The sequence below is a fragment of the Narcine bancroftii genome, chromosome 1 (genome assembly GCF_036971445.1).
Source record: "Narcine bancroftii isolate sNarBan1 chromosome 1, sNarBan1.hap1, whole genome shotgun sequence".
Classification (NCBI taxonomy): domain Eukaryota; kingdom Metazoa; phylum Chordata; class Chondrichthyes; order Torpediniformes; family Narcinidae; genus Narcine; species Narcine bancroftii.
In genome coordinates, this window is record NC_091469.1 from 276,583,477 (window position 1) to 276,608,721 (window position 25,245).

At 37.9% G+C, this 25,245-nt stretch overlaps 1 protein-coding gene across 6 annotated transcripts in view; it reads left to right on the forward strand.

Moving 5' to 3' along the window:
- The window catches only part of LOC138744187 (USP6 N-terminal-like protein), a 190,144-nt gene that overhangs the window by 64,398 nt on the left and 100,501 nt on the right, over positions 1–25,245 (forward strand). For 5 of the 6 annotated variants that reach the window (XM_069899988.1, XM_069899942.1, XM_069899952.1 and 2 more), the window contains one exon: positions 2,240–2,349. In XM_069899988.1, the coding sequence (XP_069756089.1) occupies positions 2,240–2,349 (110 nt within the window). Of the gene's footprint in view, positions 1–2,239; positions 2,350–11,692; positions 12,198–25,245 lie in introns of those variants that run through there. The other variant, XM_069899980.1, reaches the window with a different exon arrangement.

Genomic DNA, 25,245 nt, shown 5'->3' on the forward strand with positions numbered 1-25,245 from the left:
GGCTCTGACGCTGACAGCTGTCACAGTCCTCAAGGCCCTGTTCAGTCACTTCACTCTATTCGGCTTTCCCAGCTATATTCATAGTGACCGGGGTCCTCTTTAATGAACAATGAGCTGTGGCAGTGCCTGCTGGGCAGAGGCAATGCCACGAGCAGGACCACCAGCTATAGCCCTCAGGGGAACAGGCAAGTAGAAATGGAGAACGCCATGGTCTGGAAGGCCATCCTCCTAGCCCTATGGTCTAGGGGTCTTCCAGTCTCCTGCTGGCAAGTGGTCCTCCCAGAGGCACTGCACTCCATCAGGTCTCTCCTATGTGCTGCCACGAATGTCACACTGCATGAATGTATGTTTTCCTTTCCCAGGAAATCTGCGACTGGGACGACTCTGCCAGCGTGGCTGACGTCCCCAGAACCAATCCTACTCCAGAAATGTGAAGAGCCGTAAGTTCGACCCTCTGGTCGAAAGGGTTCACCTCTTCCTACTGACTCCCAATACACTTGGTGGTGTACTTTGATGGGCATGAGGACACTATCTCCGTTAGGGATTTGGCGCCCGCAGGGGCCCTGGAGACCTTCACTGATCACAACCCCTCACCCCTACCCACTCATGATGCACCAGGGCCATGGCACATTACCTCACCCCCAACAAAGGACACAACAGCCCAATGTCGACGATTGCACACACGCGCCCCAGACTGCCCAGGATCCCACTGCTACCCCACAACCATAGCCGAATTATGACAGTCACAGTGGAAAAAAAAATGAGACCACCTGATTGACTTGTAACTATATCATCATCACTTCACCCCACTGGACTTTTTTTTAAAAAAAGAAAGGACTGTGGAACAGTTACCTTTAATCTGGAACCTGTGAGAGGAGCCACGCGTACAATCGAGCAATGGGTGTGCCCAAACAGATAAATATATGCATATAGTAGGACTCAAACTGAGATGTTCCTGACCTTGGTACTTTGGAGGCAATATACCATCCTGGAGTCCCACTCTTGTTGATGGACATCCTATCTTTACCTTTATCGAATTCCCAATCACGATAGATCTCCTCCTCCCCACCACCCCCCCTTCCCTTATCCCTTCTGAACCAAAGGACCAGACTCTGTGCCATAGACCTGATCACTATGACTTGTCCCTGATGGACTGTTACCCCCCCCCCTTCCTCCCACCCAACAACAGTATCTAAAGCAGTATGCATTGTGGGGAGCGGCCAAAGGGGTACTCTGCACTGACTGCCCTTTCCCCTTCTCTCTCCTAACAGTCTCTTGCCTTTTGGCTGTAACTGTCTCCTAGATTTTGACTAGAACTCCCTCTGCCTCTAGAATGATCTGGAATTCATCCAGCTCCAGTTCCCCAACACAATCACAGTTACTTTAAAATTGTTTCACAAGTTTTCTGAATTGAGCATTTCAAGAGTTTGATAGAGTTAAGGTGGATAAAGTGTGACCATTTGATGTCAGGATCAGAAACAAAGGCTACAACTGTATGATCACTAAAATCTAATAGGCATTTCCTTCTCCCTGCCTTAAGGTAGACAAAAAGTCGCCATTAGCATTGCCTGGCGCATCTTATAGTTATAGAAAATGGGTAGCAAAAGAGGGTCCCTTCAGAGACACTGATTTGCCTCCAGTCTCTGCAACCACACAGACCCCGTTTAATCCATCTGCAACCCAAGCTCCAACACAATCAGGAAGCCTACAGTACCTGAGGCTCTTCAGGAGTCCTCTTGCCCTCACCACCCTCACATTCTGGTTCCATGATTCTATAAACTGCAAGTCACTGCATGCTTGCAGCCTGTGTGTGTCCTTCAGCTACTGAGCCCTTGCTAGTCTACTGCTGTGGCCACTGTCCTGTAGGGTCGGCCCCTTTGCTTCTCCTTCTCAGCGGGGTGTGTTCTCACCAATTCTGGTGCCTTGTACCAGTCCACTGCTCCCCCAGAGTCTACAACCCCTCGTGGCTGCTGTCAAGCATAGGTACCACCATCTTGGGCACAGACTCTGCAGTTGCAAGATTTTAATTAAAAACACCATTGAATATGCAAAACTCATTACAAGGAACATTTGAGGGGAATTTACTGATGGATTAGATGATAAGTAGGTGGGGACCCAAATAGAGCAATATCACAGGCCTGAACATGTGCCAGTGTCTCTGTGCTTTAAATATTTTGTACCATTTTATGAAAATTCAACACAATTAAGTTTTTTTTACAATTGTCCATTTCTATTACAGAGAATGAAAATACAAGCACAAAAGTTTTCATCAGAAATTAAACAAATAGATCTTGATGTAAATCGCACTTTTAGAAACCATATCATGTTTCGGGATCGATATGGAGTGAAGTAAGTGTTTTAATATTTAGTGAAGTGTAGCCATATCTCCTTTTTCCACTAACTTTTTGAGTTTTGCCATTTGTGGCTTACAAAATCAAGGCTCATGGGATTGGGGGCAAAGTATTGATGTGGATTGAGAACTGGCTGGCAGGTAGAAGACAGAGAGTTGGGATAAATGGCTCGTTTTCTGAGTGGCAGGCGGTGACCAGTGGGGTGCCACAAGGATCTGTACTGGGACCCCAGCTGTTCACAATTTACATTAATGATCTGGATGAGGGGATTGGATGTAATATCTCCAAATTTGCAGATGACACTAAGCTAGGGGGGGTTGTGTGCACGGAAGAGGGGGTCAGGAGGCTCCAGTGTGATTTGGATAAATTGAGGGACTGGGCAGATACATGGCAAATGCACTACAATGTGGATAAATGTGAGGTTATCCACTTTGGTAATACAAACTGGAGGGCAGATTACTATTTGAATGACAATAGATTAAGAGATGGGGAAGTGCAGAGAGACCTAGGGGTACTTGTACACCAGTCTCTGAAGGCGAGCATGCAGGTACAGCAGGTGGTTAAAAAGGCAAATGGTATGTTGGCCTTCATATCAAGAGGGTTTGAGTATAGGAACAAGGATACCTTACTGCAGCTGTACTGGGCCTTGGTGAGACCACACCTGGAGTATTGTGTGCAGTTTTGGTCACCTTATCTAAGGAAGGATGTTCTTGCAATGGAGGGAGTGCAGAGGCGATTCACCAGGCTGATACCTGGAATGGCAGGAATGACTTATGAGGAAAGATTGCGCAAATTGGGATTGTACTCAGTGGAGTTTAGAAGATTGAGAGGGGATCTCATAGAGACATAAAATTCTGGCAGGACTGGACAGAATGGATGCAGATGGGATGTTTCCAATGATGGGAAAATCCAGAACCCGGGGCCATGGTTTGAGGATAATAGGCAAACCATTTAGGACCGAGATGAGGAGGAATTTCTTTACCCAGAGGGTGGTGAATCTGTGGAATTCATTGCCACAGAGGGCAGTAGAGGCAGGTTCATTAAATCTATTTAAGAGGGAATTAGATCTATTTCTTCAGTATAAGGTTATTAAAGGTTACGGAGAGAAGGCGGGGACGGGGTACTGAACTTTAAAATCAGCCATGATCTCGTTGAATGGCGGAGCAGGCTCGAAGGGTCGAATGACCTACTCCTGCTCCTATCTTCTATGTTTCTATGTGACTGCTGGTGCTACCAGTTTAATTCAGATGCCCAGAACTGCAGAAATTCAATTGTTAATCCCAACCAAGACACAGTTTTTGAGGTGAACCAAGTGTTTGAACACAGGTCTTCTGCTCCCCAACTTGTATCTTGGAATTATGTTCTGGAATGTGAGTGTTGAAGTATTTGTGTTATTTTAGCAGTATTGTTACAACCAACAAAATAATTACCAATTTAGCATCTGTTTGTAATAACCTGGATGTAGTGAGACAGGCAGCACAGAAGGGAGGCATGGTTTGCATAGCAGTAGTGTAACACTATTAGTGTACCAGCGACCCAATTTCTGATCCAGTACTCTTTGTAATGAGTTTGTTCATTCTACCTGTGATCTACATCCTATCTTCGCATTTCATTCAATATTAACAGTGTCCAATTTCCTACCCCACTCCTCACCCACTGCCCCTTCTCAGTTGCCTGATTTTGTTCTGCTCCTGGCCAGATGACAAATAATTAATGTCAAAAATGCTAATAAAAACCTTTGAACAGCATTAGGCAAACAGTGAGAAATTCATTGGCGCCCTGTTACTTAATCCATCAGGTAGACCAGAACTTGTTAGCAGAAATTATCGTTACATTTTCTTTCAATCTGTCTCTCATTCACTTGTCTGTTTATTATAGTCTTAGCCTCCCACAACCATTTCTCAATCAGAAAGAATTGAAGTCTATCCCCAAAGCTTCAGAACTGAAGTGACGGATGAACTGAATAGGCATTTTGAATCAGTATTGAAGAGCCTTCAAGTAATAGCAACTACACACACTTCTCTGGCCTTCCCAAATTTCTGGCACATCACTGGCGTTGTCACTATTACGAAGGAGAATGTGCTTGGGATACTAAAAGCGCTGAAGGTGGAGAACTAACCTGGACAGGATGGACTACCCCAGAGTTCAGAAAGAGGAAGCTGAGGACACTGTCAGTGCATTAGCAGTGATCTTTAGAAATGGCTAGAGCTGGAAATGGTTCCAGAGGGAGAGATGCAAAAGACAGGAAATTATAGGCTACTTAGTCTAACTCTTGGTGGTTGGCAAGATTTTGAGTCCATTATTAAGGATGGGCTTTGGAGTACTTGAAAGCATAAGATAAAATAGGCTGAAGTCACATGGTTTCCTTCAGGGGAGATCTTGTCTGACAAACATGTTGAGTTTTTTTGAGGAAGTAATGAGCTGGACTGACAAAGGAATGTCAGTGAATATTGGTCAGTTAGGTTTTCAGAAGGCTTTGACAAGGTGCTGCTCATGAGGCTGCAAAACAGAATAGAAGTCCATGGTATAACAGGAAACGCACTAGCATGGATAGAAGATCGGCTGAATGTGGTGGTTGGCAAAGGGTGAATAAAGGGGTCTTTGGCTGGCTACTCATGATTAATGACAGGGATCAGTGTAGGGTATGCTAAATTTCATCCCATCTGTAAATGATTAAGATGATGAAATTGGTGTCTTTGTGACCAAGTTTGCAGATCATAAGAAAATAGGTGGAGGGGCAGGTAGTGTTGAGGAAGTCAAGAGTCAGCAGAGGGACTTGGATAGTTTGAGAGAATAAGCAAAAGAAACTGGAAGATGGGATACAGTGTGGGAAAGTGTATGGTCAAGCACTTTGGTAAAAGGAATAAAGAATAAATAATTTATTTTCTAAATGGGGAGAGGATTCAAAAAGCAGAAGTCTATAGGGTCAGAGTGCAGAATGTCAGTAGTAAAGAAGGCAGATTCATTTTGAGAAGACTAGGATATAAAGGAAAAGATGTAATGCTGAGGTTTTGCAAAGCATTGGTCAGAATACATGTGGAGTATTGCGAGCAGTTTTGGGCCCCATATTTAGGGAAGAATGTGCCAGCATTGGAGAGTGTCCTAGAAGGTTTATGAGAATGATCCCAGGATGAGAAGGTTTATATATGAGAAGCTTTTGATGGCTCTGGGTCTGGGCCGTTACTTGTTGGAGTTTAGAAAAATGAGGGAATATCTCATTGAAACATTCTGAATATTGGATGTAGAGAAGATGTTTCTAGTTGTGGAAAAGTCTGGGACCAGAGGGCACAGCTGCACAATAAAAGGATGTCCCTTTAGAACAGAGAGATTTCTTTATTTGAAGGGTTGTGAATCTTTGGAATTTGTGGCCATATGTGTCTGTGCAAGCCAAGTCATTGGATATATTTAAAGCATAGGTTGATATGTTCTTGATCATTAAGAGAATCAAAGGTTATGGGGAGAAGCCAAGCAAATGGGATTGAAAGGAAAATTACATCAACCATGATTTGAATGGCTGAGTAGACTTGATGGGCTGAGTGGCCTAATTCTGTTCCAAAATTTGGAATTTTTTGGGACGTCTCGAAGGAATGTAGAGAAGGAATACAGTTGACAATTAACTTTTTTATTTGATAATTTAAAATTTGAGTTGAAAGTATAACTTTGTATAAATCTCTTGCAACCATGAACCTCATAGCAGTGCTATTATGCTGCCCTTGATTGGTGATATTTGATCTTTGCATTGGAATTCTATTCTCTGGAAATTGTGTTTTTTACATAACATTATGACTGTTAGAGATCACACGTTTGTCTGGTAGCAAAAGAGCTTTTCTCATTGTCTTGGATATTTTGTGAAAATAAAGTTAAATTTGAACTTACCTGCAATCTTTTGGAATGAAATCCATGATGGGTGGCACAATTAGCGGAGCGGTTAGCACAATGCTATTATAGCGCCAGTGACGTGGGTTCAAATACGATGTTGTCTGTAAGGTATTTGTACATTCTCCCCATTCTGGGTGCTCCGGTTTCCTCCCACCCTTCAAAAAATGTACCAGGGTCATAGGTTAATTCAGATACTTTGGCGGGCTCGAGGGATGGATGGGTCCATTACCGTGTTGTATGTCTAAATTTAAAAATGTAAAATTAACAATTTTACTGACTAGTTAGAGTAGATTTGCAAATATAATTTTGACATGACTGCCAAGTGTTTGGGTAGAGTTGTATTTGATTTAAAATACACTTATTACTTGAGCCCTTAAACGAATAGTATCCACTTATTTTTTAATATCTTTGAAAACACTTTATTAAATTACAGTTTGAGTGTTCACGACAACATTCATTATCTGCATTGGTTAAAGAATGATACATTTACCACAATCAGCAAACAAAGTGCAAAATAAATGAACATTGTAATTTATTAATAAGTGCACATCCTATAGGAAAAGAATGGCTCATGGAGTAAATAAAATAAAATCATTCTTAATACTTTCTGGCCAAATAAAAGAGTTTGGAACTGTATTGGAAAACCTTTAGATTTTACACTAATGGAGTCAAAGTTTATGAAGATACTTTTGCAATATTTATGCATCATGAACTCTGTCTTATATTGTGCCTGCTTATATTTTCATTCAGTAGAATGAGAAATAATGTGTGATCATTTAAACAATTTCATTGAGTAATAATGCATGGCTAGATTTTTTTTAAAAATTGCTATCCTAGAGTATTTTCTGCACAGACAACGAGCTCAGCTGCTCAGCAGGAAGCAACTAATGAGTCAGCTTAGTCTCAAACATCAGAAGATGAATACAGGGTAACCTCAGAAAATCAACTGAAGAGATGCTGGCCAGAATTACACAGCATCAAACAAATGAACACAGTATGCAAACATATAAAACCAGCTTCCATTCTGCTTTTCACTGTAACTGAATTTGGATGATCAGTCCCTGAAAACCAAGGGAAAAATGCCTGCACAGACATTATGGCAAAGCATGGTAATAAGAGAGTAGCTCCCTGAAAAGTCTAATGGATAAAGTTTTAGCTGCCTCATATTTGATTTTTTACTCAATTCTCATCTAATGATTAGGATATGATTTTCTGTTTGCAGATTGTATTCCCAGCACTTCTATCCTCTACACTTTGTTAGTTTCCTATCTAGTGATATGGTGACACAGAACTCAATTTGGTTCAGATTGTTTTACAGAAAGATTTGATAAAATAGCAGGAGAAATTGTCTGTCCTTTTAAATATTGCTTTGAACCTTTGAACATTTGCCGCTTAACTGAGTTAAATGAGTAACTTAGATAAATATGGTTAAAGATTATGCTAGAACTGAATTTGGCCATTGCTCCTCTGTTGACATCATGCAGATGAGTGGAATTAGAAAATTGCTAGGTGCAAAGCAATCAAAAGACCAGACCGTACAATTACTGTAATTATTGCTGTTTTACATGAATCTGGTAAGTTTTGTGTCTCATCAATCTGGTTGATTACATCCAGGAGGGGCGGTATTAATAAGTCTTTAAATGTTTTGTAGAATTCTATTGGAAATCCATCCTCTCCTGGTGTCTTATTATTTGGTAATTTTTTTATTATCTCTTGTATTTCTACTGTTCCAAATGGTTCTGTTAATTTATTTTGTTCCTCTATTTGTAGTTTTGGTAGTTCAATTTTAGTCAGAAATTCATCTATTTTCCCTTCTTTCCCTTCGTTTTCAGTTCGGTATAATTGTTCATAGAATTCTCTAAAGTTTTCCTTAATTTCTTTTGGATTATATGTAATTTGTTTGTCTTTTTTCCTTGATGCCAATACCATTTTCTTAGCTTGCTCTGTCTTAAGCTGCCATGCTAGGATTTTGTGCGTTTTTTCACCTAGTTCATAATATTTCTGTTTTGTCTTCATTATATTCTTCTCTACCTTATATGTTTGTAATGTTTCATATTTTATTTTTTTATCTGCCAATTCTCTTCTTTTAGTTGTATCTTCCTTCATTGCTAATTTTTTTTCTATGTTTACTATTTCCCTTTCCAACTGCTCTGTTTCCTGATTATAGTCCTTCTTCATCTTGGTTACATAACTTATTATTTGCCCTCTAATGAATGCTTTCATTGCGTCCCATAGTATAAACTTATCTTCCACTGATTCCGTATTTACTTCAAAATACATTTTTAATTGTTTTTCAATAAATTCTCTAAAATCCTGTCTTTTAAGTAGCATGGGGTTTAATCTCCATCTATACATTCTTGGAGGGATGTCCTCTAGCTTTACTGTCAATATTAAGGGTGAATGGTCTGATAGCATTCTCGCTTTATATTCTGTTTTTCTTACTCTATCCTGCATACTAGCTGATAACAAAAATAGGTCTATTCTTGAGTATGTTTTATGTCTAGCCGAGTAGTATGAGTATTCCTTTTCTTTTGGGTTTTGTTTCCTCCGTATATCCAAAAGTTTCATTTCTTGCATTGATTTAATTATAAATTTGGTTACTTTGTTCTTCCTGTTAATTTTTTTCCCCGTTTTATCCATATTTGGATCCAAATTCAGGTTGAAATCCCCTCCTATTAGTATGTTCCCTTGCGTATTAGCTACCTTCAAAAAGATATCTTGCATAAACTTTTGATCTTCTTCGTTAGGTGAATATACATTAAGTAGATTCCAAAACTCCGAATATATCTGACATTTTATCATAACATATCTCCCTGCTGGATCTATTATTTCCTCTTCTATTTTAAATGGCACATTTTTACTAATTAATATAGCCACTCCTCTTGCTTTTGAATTGTACGATGCTGCTGTTACAAGTCCTACCCAATCTCTCTTTAATTTCTTGTGCTCCAATTCAGTTAAGTGTGTTTCTTGGACAAATGCTATATCAATTTTTTTCTTTTTCAGTAAATTTAGTAGTTTCTTCCTTTTAATTTGGTTATGTATTCCATTAATATTTAAAGTCATATAGTTCAGCGTAGCCATTTTATATTTTGTTTATCTTCTCTTACCGTTTTTCCATCATTACCTTTCCTCCTTTTCCATTTCTGTTTTCTTATTTTCAACTCTTTATAAGACAACATTCCTACAACATCCAACATTTTCCTTATTCTCCTATTTATATCTTCTTTATCCCCAATCTCCCCTTCCCCTCCTGAGTTGTCCTTTATCCCTTGTCGGACAACCACATCTCCCCTCTCCATTTGGGTTTGCGAATCCACTCGCAAGCGTCAACTGATTTTGCAGTGACCGCAACTCCTCCCCACCCAGCCCCCCCCAGAAAAGATTTCACTTTTCATATGTCACAAAGGTCACTCTTTTAATTCCCTCCTTATTCTCTCTATTCCATTACCTTCCCTTATTAATTCTTGTCTATACTATCTATATTTTCCTCTAAGTACAGATACATTCACGAATGCACATTGTCTCTATTCACTCTTATACCTCTTTACCCGCATACATATCAATCGTGATCATTTTTACTCTCATTACCCGTCTTCATCCCTCAGTCTATTTTTGTCTTTACCCACATACATATCAATCGTGATCATTTTTACTCTCATTACCCGTCTTCATCCCTCAGTCTATTTTTGTAATTGTTCTGCAAATTTTCGTGCTTCTTCTGGATCCGAGAATAGTCTGTTTTGTTGTCCTGGAATAAATATTTTCAATACCGCTGGATGCTTTAGTATAAATTTATACCCTTTCTTCCATAAAATCGCCTTTGCTGTATTGAACTCTTTTCTCTTCTTTAGGAGTTCAAAACTTATATCTGGATAAATGAAGATTTTTTGCCCTTTATACTCCAGTGGTTTGTTGCCCTCTCTTACTTTTTCCATTGTCTTCTCCAGTACCTTTTCTCTTGTAGTATATCTTAGGAATTTTACTAAAATAGATCTTGGTTTTTGTTGTGGTTGTGGTTTAGAGGCCAATGCTCTATGTGCCCTTTCTATTTCCATTTCTTGCTGTAGTTCTGGACATCCTAGGGTCTTAGGGATCCAATCTTTTATAAACTCCCTCATATTCTTGCCTTCTTCATCTTCCTTAAGGCCCACTATCTTTATGTTATTTCTTCTGTTATAATTTTCCATTATATCTATTTTTTGAGCTAGTAGTTCTTGTGTCTCTTTAGTTTTTTTATTAGATTCCTCCAATTTCTTTTTTAAGTCTTCTACCTCCATTTCTGCTGCTACTGCCCGCTCTTCCATTTTGTCCATTTTCTTTCCCATTTCTGTTAAGGTCATATCTATTTTATTCATTTTCTCTTCTGTGTTGTTTATTCTTCTTCTTAAATCATTAAATTCCTGTGTTTGCCATTCTTTAAATGACTCCATGTATCCTCTAACAAGAGAAAGTATATCCTTTACCTTGCCTTTCCCTTCTTCTATTTCACTGTACTCTTCCTCTTCTTCTTCCTCTGGGTTGGCCATCTGTTGTTTCTTTGTTGCCCTTTTCTTCTCTTCTTTCTTGCTTTCATTGTCTTCTGTGGTCTCTTCTTGCTGCAGGTGTTCTGCAGCTGTCGTTGCCGGCTGTGGAGATCGACTCCCCAGCTGGTCCCCCCTCCTGTCGGTGTGTTTTTTTTCATGCGCGGTTGCGCACTTTTACTCGGCTCTGCAAGCCATTTTTGTAGTCCTATTTCTACCGACCTGAGGAAACGGGGTTCTCTCTCCACAGCGGGCCTCTTCGGACAGGTAAGGCCTTCTCCTTCTTCCTCCGTTGTCTTCTCTTCCTCTCTTCTTACCGTTGATTTTGATTTTTCTTTTTTTGTCGCCATCTTCTTTCCACCTTTATACTCACTTTTCTTTAACTTTTATTTCTGTGCCTTTGTATTTTCTCTTGTTTTTCCCGACTTTTCTGGAGAGGGCTGGAGTTCACCGTCCGGCCACTACTCCATCACGTGACTCCTCCTCCCAGACCGTACAATTGACTGAAATTAATTTTCTCAAATATTTTTTAAATGCAAAATTTGGAGACTTAACCAAAGTCAGGAAGAAAATGGTAAAAATGTATATTCTGTCCAAATGTTTTCCTTCAGGCTACATTTTTACAATAGAATAGAAGTAAACAAATAATTACCAGATTTAGAAGCTTTGACAGATGAAATGTCACCATATAAAATGCTGGAGCCCCATCTATACAACAACGTGGATGAGAAGATAAATGTCATATGCTGATTATATTAAGATGGCTGGGTTGGTAGGTCATGAGGAGGATTCAGAAAGCCTTCCAGAGTCAATGGACAAGTGAATAGTGTAGGGATAGAGTGCTACCACCAGGAGGAGAAAGAGACAGTGTGTAGCATTTGGGGAATTTTGCATCTTGGGAATGCTGTTGCATCTTGGGTAGATTCAAGATGGATGCCTCCATATGAGGTCTGGCATGTGTATGATCTATCCTTCGTGCTGTATGCTTAGTTAATAAATCTAGGTGTTTAAAAAAAGAACCCAAGTTTCTTTATTGTAATAGAAGAAACATCACATGGTTCCAGGAGAGGAAGAAACAGCCAAGTTCTGCTGTGTGCATGTGAAAGAAAAGAAACACACCTTGTGCATAGTGAGTAACAGTCGATATCAGCAGTGAAAATATAGAGTTTAAAAACTCCTAATGCTATAAAACAGACTGAAAATGTCGACCATGAGTGGAGGCTGTTTTTAAAAAAAGCTTTATGCTGTACCAACATGCCATTGGAATCAATAATGCATTGAATACACAGAAGATTACACTGCTACTTACCATGGCTGGACCTCAAGCTCTAGAGGTTTTCAACACATTTGTTTTTGCTGAGGCAGAAGACCAGGGCAAATGCGACAAGGTTATCAAGATGTTTGATGAACACTGTTCACCAAAGAAAAATGCAAGATTCGAGAGGTATGTATTTCACTTGCGCACGCAGCTTTGATGATTTTTTTAACAGACTTAAAATTAAAAGCAAGAACATACAGTTTTACATCGCTGCAAGATTCAATGATCTGTAATCAAATTGTGTTCAGAATTAATGATAAGCAAGTGAGAGAGAGGTTTCTGCAAGTGACAGATCTTACCATAGCTGGAGCTGTGAAGGTATGCCACACCAGTGAACTAGCTCTAGAATGCAAAAAAGTTTCCTGATCGTGTAAAAGCCAGTGAAAATGAAGACATAGTTGTAGTCACAGTGTCTGGACACACACACAAACAAAAATGAGATACAGGAATCAACAAAAAGATGGAGACATTCAATTGTAAGCGATGGGGCACTAAGCATGCACCAAAGTAATGCCCAGGTTATGGAAAAGTCTGTAACAATTGCAAAGGGCAGAATCTCTATGCAAACCAATGTTTTTCCAAAGGGAATCTACAAAGAAATAAAAGCGTACACACTATAGAAGACAATATAGAAGACACTACACACTATAGAAGAAACAGCTCTGTGAATCTTTTCATGGGCATGGTAGTGCAGGAAGTGAACAGTGTCAAGCAGGATAAATGGACTGTGTTATTGCATACAAATGGAACAAATATTCCTTTCAAGTTAGACACAGGGGCAAAGGTTAATTTGATCTCTGAGCATGACATCAGGACAATGAAGATGAAGCTATACATCCATGCAAATCCTGTACTGCTCAAAGCCCACAATGGAAAGATCATCGACACAAAAGGTACTTGTAAACTCAACGTGAAAGTTTAAGATAAAGAGCACCACCTCAGGTTTACAGTCGGCCAAATGGACATTATTCACTGCTTGCTGATAAAGCATGTGAAAATTTAAACCTAGTCAAGAAGGAGAATCACATTAACAGTGACCATACACAGAACAGCGTAGAGGAAATACTGGATCAATTTCCTAACATCTTCAAGGGCTTGAAGTTCGAGATACAGTTAAAAGAGGACGCACAGCCAGTAGTGCGTGCCCCGAGGCAGGTGCCAGCATCACTGAAAGAAAAGTTCAAGCAGGAATTCAACTGAATGATGGCACTAGGGGTCATAAAGCAAGTGGAGGAGCCCACTTGAATTCAATGGGGTATGTCAAAAAGGATGGTGACCCAAAAGATTTGAATTCCAATTGAAAGAGGGAACATTATGTGAGATGGCCGGTGAAAAGTTTTTCACTTAATTGAATGCTATCAGAGCTTCTGGAAAATAAAACAGCATGATGACAGCACAAAATACTGTACATTTAATGCACTGTTTGGCAAACACTCCTATCTGAGGATGCCTTTTGGAATTTCCTCAGCTCTGGAAGTGTTCCACCGGACAATGGAGCTCATTATAGAAGACATAAATGGGGTATGTGTACATGGATGACAGGATCCTATGGGGATCCACACAAACAACACAACGAGAGGCTCATCAAAGTGCTACAATGCATCCAGAAGCATGGATTAAAGTTAAACAGAGAAAAGTATCAGTTTGGTGTGAAAGAAATCACCTTTCTGTGAGATAAACTGTCAGAGGAAGCTATAGAACCAAACAAGAACAAGGTGAAAGCAATTTTAGAGATGCCCAGACACACTGACAATAAAGGCATATTGAGAGTGCTGGGAATGATCAATTTCATTAGTAAATTTACACCAACCCTGTCTTCCAAAACCGAGAACCAGGAGGAAGAATGGGGATGACTGAAGACCATTCTAACTACCGAACCGGTACTTTTGATGTTCTTTGACGCATCCAGAAAGATGAAAATGTCCACAGATGCTTCAAAAGATGGAACAGATGCTGTACTACTTTAGGCTATAAAAGAAGATTGGAAATCAATAGCATACACATCAAAGACAATGGCAGCATCTGATTGTCGATATGCACAGATTGAGATAGTGTTTAGGTCTGGTCTACGGACTCGAGAAATTCCACAGTATGGTCTACCAACATTTTTTGCAAAGACAGACCACAAGCCTTTAATAGCAATAATCAAGAAAAAATCTCAGTGAAATGTCGCCAAGAATCCAAAAACTGATAATGAAGCTACAATGTTTGAACTGGTGTAAGCACCAGGGAAACTTATTGTGTTAGCTGATGCGTTTTCTAGGGCAACGATGCAAAGTGAAGTACAGAATGAGAATAATCTCTTTCTCTTGGATGAATCCTTCTTCAGGTGTCCACTAAGTTCAGCTCTTATTATTTTCAAACTGGCTTTTGCCCCTATCACTGCCCTTGTTGATCTATCTGGAATTGGGCCCAGACAAAAATTGAAATCTCCTCCCACTAAAATATTTTCATAGGCATCTGCCAAATTAAGAAATGTTTCGTGGATGAATTTCTCATCATCAAGATTTGGTGCATATAGATTCATAAGGGTCCAGGATTCAGAATATATTTGACAGTGCACTATTACATACCTATCTGCTGGATGTATTACTACTAACTGGAAAGTTTTTCTGTATCAAGATCACACCTCTTGCTTTTGAATTGAACAAGGAGGGAAATACATGGCTAACCCAGTCTCTTTTTAGTTTTTGATGCTCTTTTTCAACAAAATGAGTTTCTTGTATATGTTAGATCAACTCCCATTTTTAAAAAATGTGCTAACACTCCTTCTCTTCTCTGACCTATTCAAACAATTAACATTAAAATTTAACTGTATTTTTCATCTCTACAAAAGCACATTATACTCTCTTTATGCTCCCATATTATCTCTCTCTCCACATGCCTTCTCCAAAAGTTGCTTATTCTTTTTCTTCCATGGTGAGATGCACACCCTCCAGCAAACCGTAGAAAAAAAAGAATATAGTTAAAATAAACTTACATAATGTATACTGCATCCATAATATTTAAACTAATATAGTATACAATGTTACCTTCCCTTCATTTTATGGGTTGTGGCAAAAGCCACACATTACATATGATATGACAGGGATCAGGTTCTCATCACCCCAACCACATCCCCTGGAAAATTCTCCATATAATGATTACTGAATCTTTTTATACAAGAGTAATATCTAAATAAAACAGAAAAATACAATTGTCATTAATTAATCACTCCACTGGTCTAACATTCTGCAATGTTTCCACAAACTCTGCTGTAAGTTTAAAGTCTGAAAAAAATTATTTCCACCATCTGGCAGAATGATTTTCAAAGTTGCTGGATGTCTCAACACAAACTTGTAGACTTTGTCAGAGAGATTTTTTTAACTGGATTGAATTCTTGTTTTCACTTCAACAGTTCTGCATTTGTATCTGGATAGAAGAATACTCTATTTCCTTCATATTCCAGCAGACCTCCTCTCTCTATTGCTCGTTTTGCCATTGCAGCCAGTATCTTTTTCCTGTCTTGATGCCTTAAGTATTTAATGAATATAGAACATGGTTTTTGATATGCTGGTCGTGGTATAAGGGATCTATGTGCCCTTTCAATTTCAAAATTTTGTCCTACCTTTTCTGCTCCCAGCATTCTGTGTATCCATTCTTGGAAGAAATTAATAGGATCTGGACCTTCCGTACTTTCTTTAAGTCCAACAATCACAATATTTTTCCTTCCACTAACATTTTCTAGTGCATCCAATTTTTCCCACATTTTGTTCCTTTCAGTGGCCCGTGCATCCATTTCATACTCTACTTTTTCCATTCTTTCCGTTATATCTTGTATTCCATCTTCTACAGTCTTAACTCTTGCATCCAGGTTACCCATGGCAATTTGCATATTGTTCACAACCTTAAGATACTTGTTCTTTTTTTTATTTGAAATTCTCAGTTCTCTCAATTCTCTCATTAGCTCTTCAAGAGTACATTTAGTGCTCTATGAGCCTTTTGGTTGTTTACCTTTACCAAACCCTATAACTTTCTTCTGTATAGAGTGTTGTTCTTCTTTCTTTGCACTGTTATCACCGTCCAGTGAGTTATGACTTCATTCTCCTCTTCTGCGTCCTGTTGCGACGGTTAGATTCTGCTTGTAATACCAAAAGCACTAGCTGTGCCAACAGGTGGTGGAGATGTACCTCCCGTTACCCCAATGGGCGAGCTACTCATACTAGGGTCTGATCAAACTCCAGCCCCAGGTTTCTTCTAGCCAGCAGGCCTCTGGTCCCGATCTCATTTGACTGCTTGTTGGACTCTGGAAAACCTTGCAACAGGTTTGTTGCTCTTTGGTGACATTCTTGAAGTATTCAGATAGATCTTTTTCTTCAAGGTTGTATTTTAAAACTTATTAGCTCTTTTTAATCACTTTCCTGTGAGAGTCACGTTCTTGCTTCCTAACCCTGTTGTATCACATGACCTCTTGTTGGCTCTCTTCTAGAGAGAGTGCCTCACATCGATGCCTTCATTGGACAGGAGGTCAGTGCCCATGATGGACTTCGCGACTTTTTACAGCCATCAGCATTCCTGGGCACATGTTTCCAAGCTAGGCAGTGATGCAACCAGTCAGCATACTTTCCACAGTGCATCTTTAGAAGTTTGATTAAAGTATTTGACAACATTTCAAATTTCCTCAGACTACTTAGAAAGAAGTAATTTTGATATGCTGCCTTCACGGTTGCTCCGAAAGAGGTCCTCAAATGTGTGGATTCCTGGGAACTGGAAGATGTTAACTCTCTTCACCATTGTCCCACCAATAAAAATAAGTGTGTGTTCTCTAGGACTCCCCTTCCTGAAGTCCACAATAACTTCCTTAGTCTTGCTGTTTTTGAGAGCAAGATAGTGTCGATAATGTGAAATCATGCAGTTCAGTAGCTCAATAGCAAAGGAGTATTTTTTCAATGGTGAGAGTTTACAAGGTGTTGCTCAAGGAGATATGGGTATACATAAATCACAATGTTAACATGCAGGAACAGGAGGCAATAACAGTAGATTGTATGAGGATTTGAGATGTAGGGACCTGAAGAGACTGTATCTAGAATATTGTCCACTGGCTTCCTTACCTGAGGAAACATATACTTGTGATTGATAATGTTCAACAGAGATTTAAGCTTCAAGATTTAAAGTTCTAGGGAGGAGTCACATGATGGAGTAGTGGCCGGACGGTGAACTCCAGCCCTCTCCAGAAAAGTCGGAAAAAACAAAGAAAACACAAAGGCACAGAAATAAAAATTAAAGAAAAGTGAGTATAAAGGTGGAAAGAAGATGGCGACAAAAAAAGAAAAATCAAAATTAACGGTAAGAAGAGAGGAAGAGAAGACAACGGAGGAAGAAGGAGAAGGCCTTACCTGTTCGAAGAGGCCCGCGGTGGAGAGAGAAACCCGCTCCCTCAGGTTGGTAGAAAGTGGACTACAAAAATGGCTCGCTGAGCCGAGTAAAAGTGCGCATGCAAAAAAACACACCGACGGGAGGGGTGACCAGCTGGGGAGTCGATCTCCACAGCCGGCAACGACAGCTGCAGAACACCTGCAGCAAGAGGAGAACACAGGAGACAATGAAAACAAGAAAGAAGAGAAGAAAAGGGCAACAAAGAAACAACAGATGGCCAACCCAGAGGAAGAAGAAGAGGAAGAGGAAGAGTACAGTGAAATAGAAGAAGGGAAAGGCAAGATAAAGGATATACTTTCTCTTATTAAAGAATACATGGAGTCATTTAAAGAATGGCAAACACAGGAATTTAATGATTTAAGAAGAAGAATAAACAACACAGAAGAGAAAATGAATAAAATAGATATGACCTTAACAGAAATGGGAAAGAAAATGGACAAGATGGAAGAGCGGGAAGCAGCAGTAGAAATGGAGGTAGAGGACTTAAAAAAGAAATTAGAGGAATCTAATAAAAAAGTTATAGAGACACAAGAACTGTTAGCTCAGAAAATAGATATAATGGAAAATTATAACAGAAGAAATAACATAAAGATAGTGGGTCTTAAGGAAGATGAAGAAGGCAAGAATATGAGAGAGTTTATAAAAGATTGGATCCCTAGGATCCTAGGATGTCCAGAACTACAGCAAGAAATGGAAATAGAAAGGGCACATAGAGCATTGGCCTTTAAACCACAACCACAACAAAAACCAAGATCTATTTTAGTAAAATTCCTAAGATATACTACAAGAGAAAAGGTACTGGAGAAGACAATGGAAAAAGTAAGAGAGGGCAAAAAGCCACTGGAGTACAAAGGGCAAAAAATCTTCATTTATCCAGATATAAGTTTTGAACTCCTGAAGAAGAGAAAGGAGTTCAATACAGCAAAGGCGATTTTATGGAAGAAAGGGTATAAATTTATACTAAAGCATCCAGCGGTATTGAAAATATTTATTCCAGGACAACAAAACAGACTATTCTCGGATCCAGAAGAAGCACGAAAATTTGCAGAACAATTACAAAATAGACTGAGGGAAGAAGACGTGTAATGAGAGTAAAAATGACCACGATTTATATGTATGTGGGTAAAGAGGTATATGTGTGTATATGTATAATGTGCATACATGAATGTATCCGTATTTAGAGGAAAATATAGATAGTATAGACAAGAATTAATAAAGGAAGGAAATGGAATAGAGGGAATAAGGAGGGAACTAAAAGAGTGACCTTTGTTACATATGAAAAGTGAAATCTTTTCTGGGAGGGGCTGGGTGGGGAGGAGTTGCGGTCACTGCAAAATCAGCTGGCACTTGCGAGTGAATTCGCAAATCCAAATGGAGAGGGGAGATGTGGTTGTCCGACAAGGGATAAAGGACAACTCAGGAGGGGAAGGGGAGATTGGGGCTAAAGAAGTTTTAAATAGGAGAATAAGGAAAATGTTTGATGTTTTAGGAATGTTGTCTTATAAAGGGTTTAAAATAAGAAAACAGAAATGGAAAAGGAGGAAAGGTAATGATGGAAAAACGGAAAGGGAAGATAAACAAAGTATAAAATGGCTACGTTGAACTATATGACTTTAAATATTAATGGAATACATAACCAAATTAAAAGGAAGAAACTGCTAAATTTACTGAAAAAAGAAAAAATTGATATAGCATTTGTGCAAGAAACACACTTAACTGAATTGGAGCACATGAAATTAAAGAGAGATTGGGTAGGACATGTAACAGCAGCATCGTATAATTCAAAAGCAAGAGGAGTAGCTATATTAATTAGTAAAAATGTGCCATTTAAAATAGAAGAGGAAATAATAGATCCAGCAGGGAGATATGTAATGATAAAATGTCAGATATATTCGGAGTTTTGGAATCTACTCAATGTATATTCACCTAACGAAGAAGATCAAAAGTTTATGCAAGATATCTTTTTGAAGGTAGCAAATACGCAAGGGAACATATTAATAGGAGGGGATTTCAACCTGAATTTGGATTCAAATATGGATAAAACTGGGAAAAAAATTAACAGAAAGAACAAAGTAACCAAATTTATAATTAAATCAATGGAAGAAATGCAACTTTTGGATATATGGAGGAAACAACACCCAAAAGAAAAGGAATATTCATATTACTCGGCTAGACATAAAACATACTCAAGAATAGACCTATTTTTGTTATCAGCTAGTATGCAAGATAGAGTAAGAAAAACAGAATATAAAGCTAGAATACTATCGGACCATTCACCCTTAATATTGACAGTAAAGCTAGAGGACATCCCTCCAAGAATGTATAGATGGAGATTAAACCCCATGTTACTTAAAAGGCAGGATTTTAGAGAATTTATTGAAAAACAAATAAAAATGTATTTTGAAATAAATACGGAATCAGTGGAAGATAAGTTTATACTATGGGATGCAATGAAAGCATTCATTAGAGGGCAAATAATAAGTTATGTAACTAAGATGAAGAAGGACTATAATCAGGAAACAGAGCAGTTGTAAAGGGAAATAGTAAATATAGAAAAAAAAATTAGCAATGAAGGAAGATACAACTAAAAGAAGAGAATTGGCGGATAAAAAAAATAAAATATGAAACACTACAAACATATAAGATGGAGAAGAATATAATGAAGACAAAACAGAAATATTATGAACTGGGTGAAAAAACGCACAAAATCCTAGCATGACAGCTTAAGACAGAACAAGCTAAGAAAATGGTATTGGCATCAAGGAAAAAAGACAAACAAATTACATATAATCCAAAAGAAATTAAGGAAAACTTTAGAGAATTCTATGAACAATTATACCGAACTGAAAACGAAGGGAAAGAAGGGAAAATAGATGAATTTCTGACTAAAATTGAACTACCAAAACTACAAATAGAGGAACAAAATAAATTAACAGAGCCATTTGGAATAGTAGAAATACAAGAGATAATAAAAAAATTACCAAATAATAAGACACCAGGAGAGGATGGATTCCCAATAGAATTCTACAAAACATTTAAAGACTTATTAATTCCGCCCCTCCTGGATGTAATCAACCAGATTGATGAAACACAAAGCTTACCAGATTCATGTAAAACAGCAATAATTACAGTAATACTAAAGCAAGGGAAAGATCCACTCTCACCAGCGTCATATCGACCAATATCTTTACTTAACACAGATTATAAGATAATAGCTAAACTATTAGCAAACAGATTAGCAGAGCATGTACCAAAAATGGTAAATTTAGTCCAAACTGGATTTATCAAAAAAAGACGCACAACAGACAATATTTGTAAATTTATTAACTTAATTCATGCAGTAGAAGGAAATAAAGCACCTACAGTAGCAGTTGCTTTAGACGTAGAGAAGGCCTTTGACAGAGTAGAATGGAATTATTTGTTCAAAGTATTGCAAAAATTCAGTTTACCGGAGAAGTATATTAATTGGATTAAAGCATTATATAAGGGACCGTTAGCGAAAGTGACAGTAAATGGACATGTATCAAAGCAATTTAACTTAAGCAGGTCAACACGGCAGGGATGCCCACTATCACCTTTATTGTTTGCGTTAGCTATAGAACCACTAGCAGAATTGATAAGAATAGATAATAATATAAAAGGAATAAAAATAAAAGACAAGGAATATAAAATCAGTCTATTTGCGGATGATGTTATAGTGTACTTAACAGAACCAGAACTATCAATAAAAGAATTATATAAGAAATTGAAGGAATATGGAGAAGTGTCGGGTTACAAGATAAATGTAAATAAAAGTGAAGCAATGCCTATGAATAATGCGGATTTCTCAAAATTTAAGAAGGAATCTCCATTTAGATGGCAAATGCAAGCAATAAGATACCTAGGTGTACAAATAAACAAAAATCTCGGCCAACTATATAAACTCAATTATTATCCACTAATGAAAAAATTACAGGACGATTTAGAGCATTGGAAAGATTTACCACTAACACTAATAGGAAGGATAAACTGTATTAAAATGAACATTTTTCCAAGGATATACTTATTTCAGGCATTGCCAATACAACTGACAGAAAAATTCTTCAAGGAGTTAAAGGAAATAATAAGGAAATTTTTATGGAGAGGGGGGAAACCGAGGATAGCACTAGATAAATTAACAGAATGGTATAAACAAGGAGGCTTACAACTGCCAAACTTTAAAAATTATTATAGAGCCGCACAATTAAGATACCTATCAGATTTTTATCAAACAAGGGAAAAGCCAGACTGGACGAGATTAGAATTAGATAAAATAGGGGAAAAGATACCTGAACACATATTATATAAATGGGATGAAAAATTGGTACAACATAGAAGTTCTCCAGTATTACATCATCTCCTCAATATTTGGCAGAAGATTCATGTAGAAAGAAATAAAACAAATTATCAATTACCAAAACTAATATTGACGCAAAACAAGTTACTCCCTTTTACAATAGATAACCTTTCCTTTAGAGAATGGGGAAAAAAAGGGATTAAAAGAATAGAAAATTGTTTTTTAGGAAATAGATTCTTATCCTTTGAACAAATGAAAGATAAGTACAATATAACTCAAGATACAGCGCTGGCATATTACCAATTGAGATCCTACTTGAAGGATAAATTAGGAAGTAGTTTGAGTTTGCCAGAGGCAAGTAACCTTGAATATGTGATTACAGATACAATGATAATCAAAAGATTTATAACAAATATGTATATTAAACTGCAAGAAAAGGAGAATGAGGAAACAAATGGTAAAACTAAACAAAAATGGGAACAAGATTTAAATATAAAGATAAAAAAGGAAACATGGTAGAAATTATGTTCTGGAACGATGAGAAATACAATAAATACGAGGCTACGTATGATACAATATAACTGGATACACAGACTATACATTACACCTCAAAAGTTAAATAAATGGGACCCAACAGTATCTGATAGATGTTTTCGATGTAAAAAAAGAAATGGGAACAACAATTCATGCAATCTGGACATGTGAGAAAGTAGAAAAATTTTGGGAAGATCTCAATCAGATATTAAATAAAATAACAGAAAACAATATACCAAAGAATCCAGAGATCTTTCTCCTAAGTAACATAAAAAACAAAGAATTTGGAATTGATTTGGAGGATGCACAAAAAAGATTTGTTAAGATAGCTCTAGCCATAGCAAAAAAATGTATTATGTCAACCTGGAAATTGGAAGGTAATTTGAAAATACAACAATGGTATATAGAAATGAATAAATGTATTCCATTAGAAAAAATAACATATAGTTTAAGAAATAATATTGAAATATTCGAACAAATATGGGAGCCTTACATTAAATACAATAACGAAAACCTACCGGGGACAATCATTACCTAAGTTGATGGAAGGAGAAGGACAGAAAAGAATGGACTCAGTAGAATTTCTGGTGTATTTTTGTTGAGTGACAACATTGTCTGACTGGTTTAATGTATCCTAGATGGTATACCTTAAATGGATGGGAGGGGGGGGTGGGGGGCTGGGTTGGGAGGAGGGAGGGGGGGGAGAAAATGTCACTGTATATGTGTGAAAAGGAAAAAGTGTGTATCATGGCCAATGTGATTTATGGTGTGAAAAATGAAAAAATTAAAAAAAAAGATTTAAAGTTCTAGATTCAAAGTTCAAGGCTGATTCCAAGGATGGTGGGTTTGTTGTATGAGGGTTGAATAAGTGGACTAGGCCTATACTTTTTTGAGTTTAGAAGTGAAAATTATCAAGTGTCTTGACATGATAGGTACAAGGAAAATGTTTTTCTTTGTGGTGTATCCAGAAGCACTGGTTACAATCTCAAAATAAGCTATCTGGTGTTCAATAGCGAGAAAAAAAAGTTTATTCCCTGAGAATGTAGAGATTTTATAATTCTGCACTCTAGGTCAATAAAAGCTGAATATATTGAAGACAAAGATCGATGGATTTTATCAATATTAATCAAAGAATATGGTGATGATGCAGGAATGTAATGCTGAGGTAAAAGATTAGCTGTGACTATATTGAATAGTGGATTGGATATTGGGCTGAATGGCCTCGTCCTTGTTCTTAAATTCCTTTGATGTTTCTTTCCCTTGTTTTCTTTTGCTGCTCTTGCCTCCAATAATGTGCCTTTTTTCTCATTTATCTCTGCTCAATCATTTGTTTTTCACATTTACTGTTTTGCAGTCTCTGTTAACTTTGTCTTACACTCTCCATTTTACTAATTCCTGTTTCATGTCATTTGCCAACATACTTCATCCTTTATTATTGTGGCTAATATGTATTGTGTACAGTTTTTATACACATTTAGGCTTTTCATTTGCCACTACAGAAGGTTGTCAATTGGGCAAAAGGTCATTGGAAACACAATTTGTTCATTTGTACTCCATTAGAAATGCTTGAAAAGGTTGCTTCTTTATTGGTAGGAAAAGCTAAAAGCACATCCTTAATGCAGCCAAATAACAGTTCCATAAAGGCTGTCATGAAAAGCAAAACAGGAAGGATACATCAGTTTGAAAGGACACCCCTTTTGCAATAGCCTACTGTAACAAGGTCACTGTTTCAGCAGGTTGCAAATGCTGAAGAGACCATCAGTGATTTTGCACCTTTAAAGCTGAGGCTAGAAAATGCTAAGAGTTAGACATCAATGTGACAGGGGATATTATTTCATTGGTTTTTTATTGCTAATTCCCCTACATGATGTTTTTCAAATTTTTCTGTGAATGTTTGACAAAATCAAAATCCTTGGTTACACCAAAAGATGCAACTCTTGTTGAAATAAAAGAAATGTGAGCAACCTATGATGTTATTTGGTGCACGACTAATACTAGACAAATGTCAGCAGCACACAAGATCCCCAGCCACTTTCCTGCTGGCACAGTTTCATTTAGAACTAATCAGTCGTCATGCCTACCTTGGCTAAAATACTTTCTCTGTACATTCATGCTTGAAAGTCATGCTCAAGTGAATCCAATTCCTTAGCTATTATCCTTGTTCATCTGGAATTTTTCTTTTGGAGTGAAACGAAATCTATAGATACTGTACTAGTAATAAATACAAAAAACACACCATTTTTTTCTCTCTTTCTGTTACCCAATGTCTTCTTTTTCCTCTAACTCCCCACCCCTTGTCTGTCTGACCGTATTTCTCTCTCTCTTTTATCCTTCTGTCTCCTTTCTTCTCGCTCTGCATTCACAGAGCTACCTCTGATCAATTCTTGTTTTTTTTTCTTCCCTGCCCTTCTATCTATATGTTTACCTATGGCCTCTTGGCTGTTGGCTTGGGCTCCTACCCCTTCTTCCCCCTCCCCCCACCTTCTTATTCAGGCAATCTGCCTGCTTTTTGCTTGTTCCTTGATGAAGGGCTTGACACACACATTGGTTATATATTTTTATCTCCTCTGAATGCTGCAGAGATTGCTAAGTTTCTTTGGCACTTCTGTGTATTTATTTCTCTCTGTTTCTCTATTTTCCATTGCTGTAGTTTTGCATTGGTCAGTTTCAATTTGCAAAACTCACAGTGCACCTTGGACCTGCTAATAATTGACTTCATTCCAGCTCTGAAAACCAATCATGACTCAAGTTTCTGAAAGTTTCTCAACTTCCATTTTGAAGTCATTCCAAATAAACTGCCATGCAAGCAGCATGCATTCCCAGTGTCTTAATTTCCTCCTGCTTATCAATTTTCATCTGAAATTCTTGGCAAGCTAGATCATATCCATGTACCAGATAATGTCCATTTTC